At 38.0% G+C, this 12,965-nt stretch overlaps 1 protein-coding gene across 1 annotated transcript in view; it reads left to right on the top strand.

The window, feature by feature from the left end:
• The window catches only part of LOC150087031 (uncharacterized), a 346,277-nt gene extending 333,891 nt beyond the window's left edge, over positions 1-12,386 (top strand). Inside the window, exon 15 of the mRNA XM_090371763.1 lies at positions 12,197-12,386. Within this exon, the coding sequence (XP_090227889.1) occupies positions 12,197-12,282 (86 nt within the window). The 3' untranslated portion in view covers positions 12,283-12,386. The remainder of the gene's footprint in view (positions 1-12,196) is intronic.
• The last annotated feature ends 579 nt before the right edge of the window (positions 12,387-12,965 follow it).

The raw sequence follows: 12,965 nt of genomic DNA, 5'->3' as shown, positions 1-12,965 counted from the left end.
CAAATACGTCTTTAAATGTGTTAACAGTAGAAGGAAAGGATTGAATCACATTCGTTCATTTAATGTTGATTGGTTAATTGTTGATGATCCTGCTCAGGTTGCTAAAAAATTGAATAGGTATTTTGCCTCTACATTTAAGCATGAGGAATTCTTTAGGGAAGAGGATTCCAGGCCCTTTTCAAACTTTAACAGGCAGCTAAATGATTTTGTGATAGCTGAGAGGGAAGTGGAAAAGAAATTGTTGAAGATAAACATAAAAAGACACCTGGGATGGATTGGATCTATCTAATTATATTAAGGGAGGCAGCAAAGGAGGTAAGGAAACCTTTAGCCATAATTATGAGAGCATCTTTGGATTCAGGGGAGGTCCCTGTGGACTAGAGATGTGCAGATGTATCCTCAGTTCATAAATGAGAATTGAAAGTTGACATGAGTAACTACAGACTTGATAGCCAACTTCTGTTCCTGAATATCACAGTATCACTGGTGAAAGAAGTAATGCAGGACCATATAGAATTATTCTTATTATTAATATTATTCAGTCATAGAATGGGTTCATTAAGGGGAGATCTTGTCTGACCAATTTGATTGGATGCTATGATACAGTGAAAGGAATGGGATGCAAAATATAATTATATTGTATATAATTGTATATATATTGTATATTATTATATTGTATATATATTATATATTATTATATATTACATTATATAATTATAATAAAGAATTGGAATTTGGGGAGTACAATGTGTACAGAAAGGATAGATGGGACAGAAAGGGAGGAGGGGTTATGCTGTTTGTTAAGAAACACATAAAAATCTAAGGAAGTCCATCCAGTTGATGTTGGTGGACAATGCAGCGTTGAGTCTTGTTGGTGTGAAATAAGCACTGGGAAAGGAAAAATGAGAGTAGGTGTGTGTTATGGGCCTAATGAATCTGATGAGTATAATGAGCAATTGTGCAGAGAAATAAGAGTGGGCCAGTAAATCAGAATGTATTATAATGGGGGATTTTAACTTTCCAGATATTGACTGGAACTTGTGGGTTGGTCACTCACACACTAGCAATACTTTTGTGGATTTATTGGATGACTGTTTTCTACAGCAACATATGTTCGAGGGGCAACCAGAGGGACTAATATTCTTATTCTGATTATCAGCAGTGATTATTCATGCATTAAGAATTTGCAGATAAATGAACCACTGGGTAATAGTGATCACAATGTACTGGTGTGGGAATTACTTAAATATGTAACTACCATCAAGGCACCTCCGTAGCCAGGTGGGCAGAAGCAGCAGTGCGTAGCACACGATTTTTGATTAGACCAGGGTTCGGGCCCATGACCATCAAATACAGAGGAATAACCACCACATATCCCCGGAGCATTATGGCCTTAGTTGCTAATGCTCTTAAAAATAGTTTTTAAATTCTGTACAATGGGATCAACTGATGATGTTACTGCCGATGTTGAATTCTAAATTGGAAGCCTTCAGGGACTTAATTTTGGAGGGTACTAGGCTTTTCATTCCAACTAAGAAATACTGTTCAACGTTTAGGCCTAAATGAATTAATGAGGCTCATGGAAGAGAAGAAAAATGTATGGGATGCATATAAAGTATCAGGTGACACAGAAGCCGGCATAAACTAGTCTGTAATCAAGTCACAAAGGAGGTTAGGCAGGCGAAGGCAGATTACGAGAAATCTTTGGCAAAGGATGCAAAGAAAAACAGCAAAGAGTTCTTTACTTATGTAAACTCTAGAAGGAAAAGGATGAATCAGATTGGACCACTTAACGCAGATGGGTTGACTATTGATGATCATGCTCACGTAGCTAATAAACTGAATGAGTATTTTGCATCTACATTCACATGAGGAGTTATTCAATGAGGAGAGTGCCAGAAGTTTATCAAACGCTAGCAGGGAGTTAATTGATTTTGTAATAACTCAGAGAAAAGTGGAGGAGAAATTGTTGAAGTTAAACGTAAGGAAGGCACCTGGGGATGGACAGAATCTATACAATTATATTAAAGGAAGCAGCAAAGGAAGTAAGCAAACCCTTAGCCATAATTATGAAAGCTTCCTTGGACTCAGGGGAGGTCCCCATGGACTGGAGGTGTGCAAATATATCACCAATTCACAAAGTGGGTTGAAAAGGTGACACAAATATCTACAGACCTGTTAGTTTAACTTGTGTTCCGAGAAAAATAATGGAATCACTGGTTAAAGAAACATTGCAGGATCATCTAGACAAGACTGCAGTAATAGTTAAAGGGAGTTATTAAACAGCATGGGTTTGTTAAAGGGAGGTCTTGTCTGACCAATTTGATTGGATACTATGATGTGGTCACAAAGGAACTGAATGCAAAAAATAATTTTGATATCATATACTTGGATTTCAGGAAAGCTTTTGATACTGTTGCACATGGAAGACTGCTGTACAAATTGGAGAGGTATGGCATTAAGGGTAAGTTGCTACAATTGATAAAGGGATGGTTGAGTGGGAGACGACAGAGAGTGGTAATCAGTGAGCACTGCTCTTCATGGACAAATGTTATTAGTGGAGTTCCCCATGGTTCGGCTTTGGGCCCATTGTTGTTTTGTATATTCATCAATGATATTGATGAAGGTATAGTAGTAGTAGTAGAAGTGGCATGTGATGCAAGAAAGGAAGTGTATGAGCTTATGCAATATCAGCCAAAAAAAAAAAAAATCACACCATTCCCTCCAAATGCCTGTCCAGTTCCTCCTTAAATTTATTTAATCTATCAGCTTCCACAACGACAGATGGAAGTTTGTTCCAGCAATTAACCACCTGCTGGCTAAAGGCAAATTTCCACACATCTGTTCTATATGTATTGAATTTATGCCTCCTTAGGTTCGTAATCTGAACAAGTAGAAGGATCCCATCAGAATTCAGCGTGCTCAACTCATTCAAGGCCTTATACACCTCAATCAGATCACCGTGCAGGTGCCTAGTCTCCAGCCACTGCAATTTGCAGAACTTAAGCCTCTCTTGGTAAGAGGATCCCTTCATTCGCCTCACCAATCTTGTTGCCCTTCTCTGTACACGCTCAAGCAAATCTACATCCTTCCTAAAATGAGGCCTCCAGACCTGTACACAGTACTCAAGGTGTGGCCTGACCATTGCCTTATAAAGAGGGACAATCACCTCCTTTTCCCTGCTAGAAAAATTCCTATATATCAATGACAAAACCTCATGACCTGCCCTGGCAGCCTGTTTGCATTGCTCAGAAAACTTCATATCTGACTGCAAAATTACTCCCAGATCTTTTTCATTTTCTACCACCTTAAGTGTAGTACCACACAGTTGGTACCTTTCTCTGGGGTTACTTCTACCCATATGCAGTACTTTGCATTTGTCAAGGTTAAACTTCAGTTGCCACTTCTTAGCCGATCTGCCCAAATTATCTAGATCCTGTTGCAGTAGCACACTGCCATTACTGTCATTAACAACCCTGCCAACCTTTGTATCATCTGCAAACTTCGACACTAAGCCTGATATACCTTCATCAATATCATTGATAAATATACAAAACAACAGAGGACCCTACACGAACCCTGTGGGACTCCACTAATAACATTATTCCACAAAGAGCAGCACCCATTGATTACCCACTCTGTCTTCTCCCACTCAACCATCCTTTTATCCATTGTAGCAACTTAACCTTAATACCATTCTGCTCCAATTTGTACAATAGTCTTCCATGCGCAACAGTGTCAAAAGCTTTCCTGAAATCCAAATATATGATATCAAAATTATTTTTTGCATCCAGTTCCTTTATAACCACATCATAATATCCTATCAAATTTGTCAGACAAGACTTTCCCTTAACAAACCCATGCTGTGTTTGAATTATTGCTCCAATCTTGTCTAGATGATCCTGCAATACATCTTTAACCAGTGACTCCATTATTTTACCCGGAACAGAAGTTAAACTAACTGGTCTGTAATTACTCGTGTCACCTTTCGATCCCCCTTTGTGAATTGGGGATACATTTGCACATCTCCAGTCCGTGTGGACCTCCTCTGAGTCCAAGGATGCTCTCATAATTATGGCTAAGGGTTTGCTTAGTTACTCTGCCACCTCCTTTAATATAACTGGATAGATCCCATCCACCCTAGGTGCCTTTCTTATGTCTAACTTCAACAATTTCTCCTCCACTTTTCTCTCAGTTATTACAAAATCATTAAGCACCCTGTTTAATGATTTTGTAATATTAGGACTAATGTCCAAATATATACTTGTGTATATTTGGACTAATGTCGAAGTTTGCAGATGATACAAAGGCTAGCAGGGTTGTTAACGATAGTAAAGACAGTATGCTACTCCAAATGGATCTAGATAAGTTGGGCAAATGGGAAGAGAAATGGAAACTGAAGTTTAACATTGACAAATGCAAAGTACTGTATGTGAGTAACAGTAACCCAAGAGAAACATACCAACTGTGTGGTACTATACTTAGGGAAGTAGAAAGTGAAAAACACCTGAGGGGTAATTGTGCAGTCAAATATGAAGTTCGCTGAACAGTGCAGATGGGCTACCAGGGCAGGTCATGGAGTCTTGTCAATGATGTATAGGAATTTTGGTAGCAGGGACAGGGAGGTAATTATCCCGTTATACAAGGAAATGGTCAGGCCACACCTAAAGTACTGTGTGCAGGTCTTGAGGCCTCATTTTAGGAACGATGTAGAGTTTGCAAAAGGCAGCTTGGTATTTGCTTCACCACCCAATGTCCAAGGCTAGTAGAGAAGTTGTTCATTCCAGCTACTTGGCCTCACGAGCATCAGAAATGTAAGAAGAGCAAGAAGCGAATGGCTGAAGAAAATCTCGATGTTTCTACCGACATATGGAATGAAAATATATTAAATAGAAATATGAGAAAAGACCAAAAGTTTGAGAGCTCAGTCAGCTATGCTTGGGTGATTTTGCAGCAAAATACAATGTTGTGAAGGGACAATGTAAACCTAGAAAACAGAGTTATAAGGTATCGCCACTATGAATTGGCAGAGAATAAACATGAGATGGTTTTACTTTACTGTCCTTTCGAAAATGAAATGGTTGATATCTTAGATTCAAAAAGTTCCTTCAGATATACAATGAAAATGAAGAGTACTTTATGAATTTCCACAAAAGGTACAAGTCGGACATCAATATTGACAAAACATTAGATTATTGTAGAAAACTTTGCATTGAAATGGACGATAAAGAGGATGCTTGAGCAAAATGCGAGGAGTATGTTCAAAGTCGAATCACAGAGGATGCTAGTAACAGACTTCAAGAGAATAATGATAATATTGAAATGATTTCAGCAAACTCAGCTATCCGCTGTGGTACGTCGGTGAGACAATTACTGAAAGTTGGTTTGAATGATGAATAGAGAACAACGCGAGTTGATTCTTGAAGTTATACATTGAATAACAGATCGAGCTAACACAACACTGCTTCAAATATTCTTTTCTGGTCCAGCAGGCTGTGACAAGACATTTACCTTGAAAATTATGATGGAAACTTACAATTGCTTAAGTCAGGTGGACAACTTGCCTAACAATGCATTCATTGCCTGCACGTCGACGGGGAAGGCGGCTGTAGCAATCAACAGTACTACAGTTCATTCGGCTTTCAAAGTTGATATGACGTGAATACATGGTGGTTCTTGCTCAATAAACTTTGCACCTCTATCGTAACACATTTCAAAACGTTCAAACAGTATTCATCTATGAAGTTAGCATAATTGGAGCTGACATTTTGCATACGATCAATGCCAGTCTGCAAGAGATACCGGAGAATTCAATCAAGAGTTTGGTGGTTTAGTTATTATATTTTGCGGAGATTTGCCTCAGTTGCCACCAGTGAATACAAGGCAAATATTCAAGCCTCATAAGAATTCCTTTGGTGGTGCAATTTTGTGCCAGTCTCTCAGTTTCTTTCCATTGGTTCAGGTGATGAGACAGAGTGATGTTGTATTTCTCCGGCATATTAACTAAAATTGGAAATGGCAAAACATTGGAGACGTTGAAGAAAAGAAGTTAATCGAAAGTCAATTTAGAACACGAGACTTTGTCATGGAACAAGTACCAAATGCTGTTCATTATTTAGTCAGTGCAGTAGTATGGTGGTATCATCACCGTCTTCCCCTACACCGAGTAGAAAAGGCCCAGGTTCAAATCCCATCGATGATGCAAGGAACCTTAGTGGGCTTTTTTCACTCTGTGGCGGAGTTAGTCGGTCTCAGGCATAGATAGCAAGGTTTTTTTGTCCAGCAAATTGACCAGAGAACACACACAATTTACAGATAAAATAAATTTTTATATTTTATTAGATGTAATCATTTACGGGGGATCCTAATATCATAATTTTTTTTTTTTTGTTTGTTTGTTTCATCATAACAACGATGTTGTTCAATATAACGCTCAAGTGTTGGAAGGAAACACCTCCATCGATTGTACAGCCGACAATCACTTTACCAGTTACAAGTGTCATGAACAGTTGACTAGTATGCAAACAAAACTCCATCAAATGAGCATAGCAGAGACTTGAGGTTTCCCATACATATTGCATCTATCAACTGGAAAACCTTATATGATCATTACAAACATCGATGTTGAAGATGGTTTGGTCAATGGAGCGATCGGAACTTTACAGCATGCCGATGGAAGAAACATAAATCAAAAGATTGTGTTTATATTTCGAAAACAAGTATTTTGGAACTAAGAGTCATCTCAAGTCTCGCCCCCACACACATATTGTCGCATCGTGGCATTAGCATTAGTAGAGGCATTTGATGCAAGAAAGCAAGCTTATGCAGCATCAGCCAAAAAAAAAAAAAAAAAAAAAAAACCACTTCCACTTCACCCCTCTGTTCGTTCAAAATACCTGTCCAGCTGAGCCTTAAACTTATTTAGGCTATCAACCTCCACTACAAGGGATGGAAGTCTGTTCCACCAACCAACCACCCGCTGGCTAAAGGCAAATTTCCGTACGTCTATGCTACATCTGTCTTTCCTCAATTTGAATTTATGCCCTCTCAGGTGATTATTCTGAGCTAGAGGAAGAATCCCATCAGCATTGAGCATGCTCAAACCATTCAAGGCTTTATACAACTCTATCAGATCACCTCGCTGGTGCCTAGTCTCCAGACACTGTAATTTGCAAAACTTAAGCCTTTCTTTGTAAGAGCACCCCTTTGTTCCATTCACTAATCTTGTTGCCCTTCTCTGTACTCGTTCCAGCAGCTCTACATCCTTCTTGAAATGAGGCCTCCAGACCTGTATACAGTACTCTAGGTGTGGCCTGACCATTGCCTTATACAAGGGAATAATCACCTCCTTATCCCTGCTGGAAAAATTCCTGTATATCATTGACAATACTCCATGAGCTACTCTTGCAGCCTGTCTGCACTGCTCAGAGAACTTCATATCTGCCTGCACAACCACCCCCAAGTCCCTTTCATTCTCTACCACTGTCAGTGTAGTACCACAGAGTTGATACGTTGCTCTGGGGTTGCTGTTTCCCATGTGTAGTACTTTACATTTGTCAATGTTAAACTTCATTTGCCACCTCTCAGCTCATCTGCTCAACCTTTCCAGATCCTGTTGCAGCAGCATAGTGTCAGTAGTGTCCTTGACAACCCTGCCAACCTTTGTATCGCTGCAAACTTGGACATTAAGCTTGATATACCATCATCAATATCATTTATAAATACAGAAAACAATAATGGACCCAACACTGAGCCCTGAGGGACTCCACTAATAACATTAGTCCATGATGAGCAGTGTCCATTGATTACCACTCTGTCTTCTCCCCCTCAACCACCCCTTTATCCATAGTAGCAATTTGCCTCCAATGTCACACTGCTCCAATTTGTGCAGCAGTCTTCCATGTGCAACAGTATCAAAAGCCTTTCTAAGATCCAAGTATATAATATCAAAGTTATTCCCTGCATCCAGTTCCTTTGTGACTGCCTCATAGTATCCAATCAAATTGGTCAGGCAAGACTTCCCCTTAACAAAATCATGCTGTGTCCGAGCTATAACTGAAGTCTTGTCCAAATGATCCTGCAGTGCTTCATTAACTAGTGCCTCCATTAATTTTCCTGGAGCAGAAGTTAACCTCATGAGCAATACCTCAAATTCATCAAATTTATTTACTAAACTCCTAGCATTGGTGTACACACAAGTATACCCGCACCTGTTTCTATTCTTAGCCACCCTAACACAACCCATGTGTTTACTTGTACCGCAATGGCTCCCAGCAGTCTCTGAAATATCATGCATCTTGTTTTTCAGGCTTCTGCTCATTCTAATAGAAGCAGTGCAAGAATCTCTTTCACCTCTGCCAGTGGCTACTGTCAATCTATTGGTCTTTGTCTCCCCCCAAGCTAGCAGTTTTCCGACCCACCTAACACTGCCTCGATAGCATCAGCAAATATTCTTGCACCCTTTCTATTTAAGTGTATCCCATATTAAAATCTGGCTGGACTCTGATTACGAGACATTCCGCCACAGTATCTTTCAAATGCAAAAGAATCCAATTTCCTTTGGGTGAAACTTGTGTGTAGGTTCATAACTCTCAGGGTGAAACTTTCAAAGAAATCGTATTCGATTACGATAAGAGTCTCGAACAAAAACTGGTATTCGTTGTCGAGAGTTAGATGGTCTGTACATCAGAAATCAGAAAGACCACTTTACATTTGACCATGCTCACAGTTGTAACGCACCTAAGATGCAAGTTGTAACGCACCTAAGATCTTCGAACTGAATTGAAATGTTTGAATAGCCATTGTTTGGAAACACTCTCTACAACCGCATTACAATTTTGGATCAAATTGCTTCATTGAGTTTCAGAATGCTATTGTTGAATACACAGAGTTTGAAACTTCATTGCGACCGATCCAATTCTCGTGGAATCGAATATCTTGCCATTAAATGAAACATGGCTTAAAAATGTTGATGTTCGAGGATATAAACATATCACACAATTCAAAAGACCTTCTGTGCGATCTGGTGGTGTTGCGATATACAATAAAGTCGAATTGACAATATGTACACCACATATTCTCATTACTGTGGATACAGACTTGCTACAGCAAATGACTGGTACAGATAATTGTGGCGACATTTGTGCAGCTGAAGTTGAAATAAATGGACAGAGGACTTTGCTTGTAACATTCTACATCTCACCTAATTCAACATTGGAGCAGATTAAAGTTTTCTTAATATCCAATCTAGTGATTTATATGCCAAAGTTTGGAGACATAACCTAAAGTTGTAAGGAAATTCAACTTTCAAAAGATCCCAATAATTTTAGTGGGTGATTTCAACATTGACGTTAAGAAACCTGAAAATGCTCCATTCCTCAACTTCATGGAATCAACATTCGATCTTAAACTCGCATCAGACCCTTCAAAATCTACTACGCGTGGTCAATCATGTATCGACTTGGTCTTCAATCGCAATGTTAATAGTTTGAATTGTTTCAACTATGTATCCTACTTTAGTTACCACAAACCTTTATTGTTGATTGTAAATGAAAATACCAAATAAAATAAAATTGTATTTTTTCATTTCACATGATGTTATTCACGGATCCACCTTTGGCTCCATGGAGCCAAAGGTTTTTTTATTCATATAATAAACTAGGTTCATAGATTAATACAGTAATACCCCGACTTATGTGAACTCGTAGTTACACAGTTCTTGATTTTTTCGTTTGGCAACACTGCCGCCCACTATCTTCAAGGTCGTTTTTCATATGCTATCGATATACAGTGTGATGGCGGAGAGTGAGAGCGAACCCACGTGTGAAAATTGTGTTTTTGCCTCCAAACACAACCAGCTTGCTTCAACCGATGGACCAGGGAGTCATCAAAACATTCAAGGCTTACTACATGAGGCGTTCGTTTGCACGTCTGAATGAAGCTATGAGACAAAATAGTGAGATACCTGTTAAAGACTTTAGGAAACAATTCAATGTTTTAGATGCCGTAAGAATCATTGAAGAATCTTGGGATGAAATTCACAAAAAAACATTGAATGGTGTCTGGAAGAAACTTTGTCCATTTTTTTTCAAAAATGAGACGAAAACAACACCAGAAACTGATCATGTCGCTCATGTGATAGAAGAAGGAGAAGTTGTTAATCTTGCCAAGCAATTAGATTTGGAAGTCAATGGTGATGATGTCAACAAGCTGTTGGATTCACATAGTCAGGAGCTGACAATGAATGAGCTTGTAGAGATGCATGAGCAAAACGTCACTGAAGTATCCGACACTTCAGACCCAGTTCCACAGAAAAGCACATGACAATTGCAAGCTTGACAGAAGGTCTCAACTCAATTGAAAAGGGCTTAAAAATTTTAGAACACATAGACTCCAACGAAGAATGCTTTATAGCTACAAAGCAAGGAATAAAAAAATTATTAGCTTGCTATGAAGAAATTCTGCTTGAAAAAAAAAGGCGCTGTGTCATCAGATGAATTTGTTAGATTTTATGAAGCCATCGACATTGAAATAACTTAAATATAAATATAACTCATTTATATTTTTAATACATATTTTGTATTAATATGTATAAAGAACTGCAATTTTATTAAATATTTTTCTTCTAAACTAGTGTTTTTTTTTTAGTCCTTGGTCCCAATTAAACAAAATTTATATGTATTTATATGCAAAGTTGTAACCCGACTTACGCGAATTTGACTTAAGCAATTTTCGTCGGACCCACCTATCGCATAACTTCGGGGTATTACTGTAATTAAAAAGATTCATTTAGTTATAGCATATAAGACACTGTAGTTTATTTAATTCATTGCCAATCAAGGTGTAATGCTTATTACATTGCATCACCACTGCAAAATATCTGAATCAAAGGGGTGGTGTTTGGTGGCAAGAACATAACTTTGACAAAGGGATGCTTCAAGGTTAAAATGTTTGCAAGCTCAGGATCATGAGGAGATACATTTTCTAACAACAAGATGGCTTTTAATGCAATTTTGTTTCTGATCAGATAGGCTCTGGCTAAATGACAGAAGGGCATTGGTAACCCATTCTGCTCGACTTCCAATAGATGCTCCAATGAGTCCTGTTAGGATGCTACTGCTTAAAATCATTGGGTGTATTTAAATGATAGACCCTTATGGGTTTCAGTTTGAAGTCACTGAGAGCAGGAGCATTGGTCCCTAACAACAAAGTTAGCAGCTTGTGCTTCATGGGCTTATTCTAATGTAGAAATTTTTTCCTCAGTGATATAGGTCCTATTAGGCAGCTTCTTCCAAAAGAGACCAGTCTCATCACAGTTGAACACCGGTTGTGGAAGATAGTCTTCTTCCATAAACTCAGAAAATTCAGAATTAAAGTTTGCTGCATCCTCCTTGTCTAAATTTGCATTGTGAATTCCACAGTGTGATTAGCATAAAAAGCTTAAGCTAGAAAAATTACAGCAATGTTCCCCCATGACTTCCTGAGGTAGTGCCTGTAAATTTCATAGATAATTCAGAGCCTTACATTTAAGATCCTCATAAATGTTTGGCTCTGTCATACACAAAACTGGCACTAACAGACTCACTTCACATTTGTCTTTCCTTAATCTCCTTGATCCAAAACATTAGCATGCTTTTACAAAACTCTGTAATTAGTATCCTACCTTTTTATTGCTTGTTTGGAAGAATTTTTTTCCCCTAGGCCTCTGAGTTTTGTTTTATTCTATAGAAGAAGAAGGTGAAACTCACTACAGAATACATCAGACCATGTTCCATATTCATTTGTTTTACTACCCTTGTCATGCCTTTCAATAATTTCTAATTTAGTTTTCAATTCTATTCCTTTTATACAACTTTTTTTTTGCTTTTAAAGGCCTGATCGATACAATTTACTGCTCAGATCACTTTCAAGCACTCCAGTTAGTAGCTTTGTGCTCATTCTAAGTCACTCACTGTGCAAGGTTGTGGTTGTTATGCAAACACGTGCTCCTTATGCAAAATCACACTAGCTAGTCATTATGCAGGGGTCTGCTGTACTTGTTTATTACTTTTTGAATAATCCCTGTAGTAAGAAAAAAACAGTTTTTATATTACACATTTTAATTCTTTTACTATTATATCTTTTTCTTCCATTTGTGACTGTAAAAAATTAAAATAACTGTATGATTTAAAGATCCTTAAATACTATTTTTCTGTAGAAAAAGTAAGAAGGAAAGCTGATCAGGAGCATGTGCCACGAACTTGTCCACCAGGAAGAATATGTACTCTGTGCACGGTGATGTAATGCCACTTCCACTGTCCATTTTTCTTGCTCATGCCTGCCAACTGTAATGCCATCTTGTGCCTTACTTCTGCATGCAGATGGAAAGTTGCCATTATGGACAGTATTCTTAATTCTACAGAAAAACTGCTCTTCTGATATATGCTATAGTGATGATGCCAGATGATATTATTCCTATATAAAATTAATGTGTAAATATACTCAGGGCTCAAAATAAGTCTAATAATACAAAATGTTCATTATATATGAAATGTTCAAACATATGTGAGAAGGATCAAGGTGTATGGATGCTATAATTATTGTAGTGCTCCAGAATTTCTGTTATACTGTATGTTATATATAAATAAATCTGTACATAATTTTAAACTTGGAAAAAACTTCAGATTGGAATAAATACAGTGGCAAAATTACCATACTGACAGGTCCACCACTTGGGGAAAGAGGAGCTGACAATTGGTTTAGTATAATTATTAAAGAGCAGAGGGGGCTTCATTCAAGTATCTTACAAGGAAGAGGCAAATTTTGTAATTTTGCCTCTGAATAAATAATTAAGACTGCCACTTATACTCACAAAAAGAAAAAAAAGTTTGTTATCATCTGAAATTCCATATACAGTGGTACCTCGGTATACGTCCGCTTTGGAATAAGTCCAACTTGATATATGTCCTGTTTGGACGCGAAAAATT

This window comes from Mastigoproctus giganteus, chromosome 4 (assembly GCF_048544385.1).
Source record: "Mastigoproctus giganteus isolate SK-2022 chromosome 4, ASM4854438v1, whole genome shotgun sequence".
In the NCBI taxonomy this organism is placed as follows: Eukaryota; Metazoa; Arthropoda; class Arachnida; order Uropygi; family Thelyphonidae; genus Mastigoproctus; species Mastigoproctus giganteus.
The sequence above is the reverse complement of the archived record's forward strand: the minus strand, read 5'-3'. Positions and strand labels throughout refer to the sequence as shown.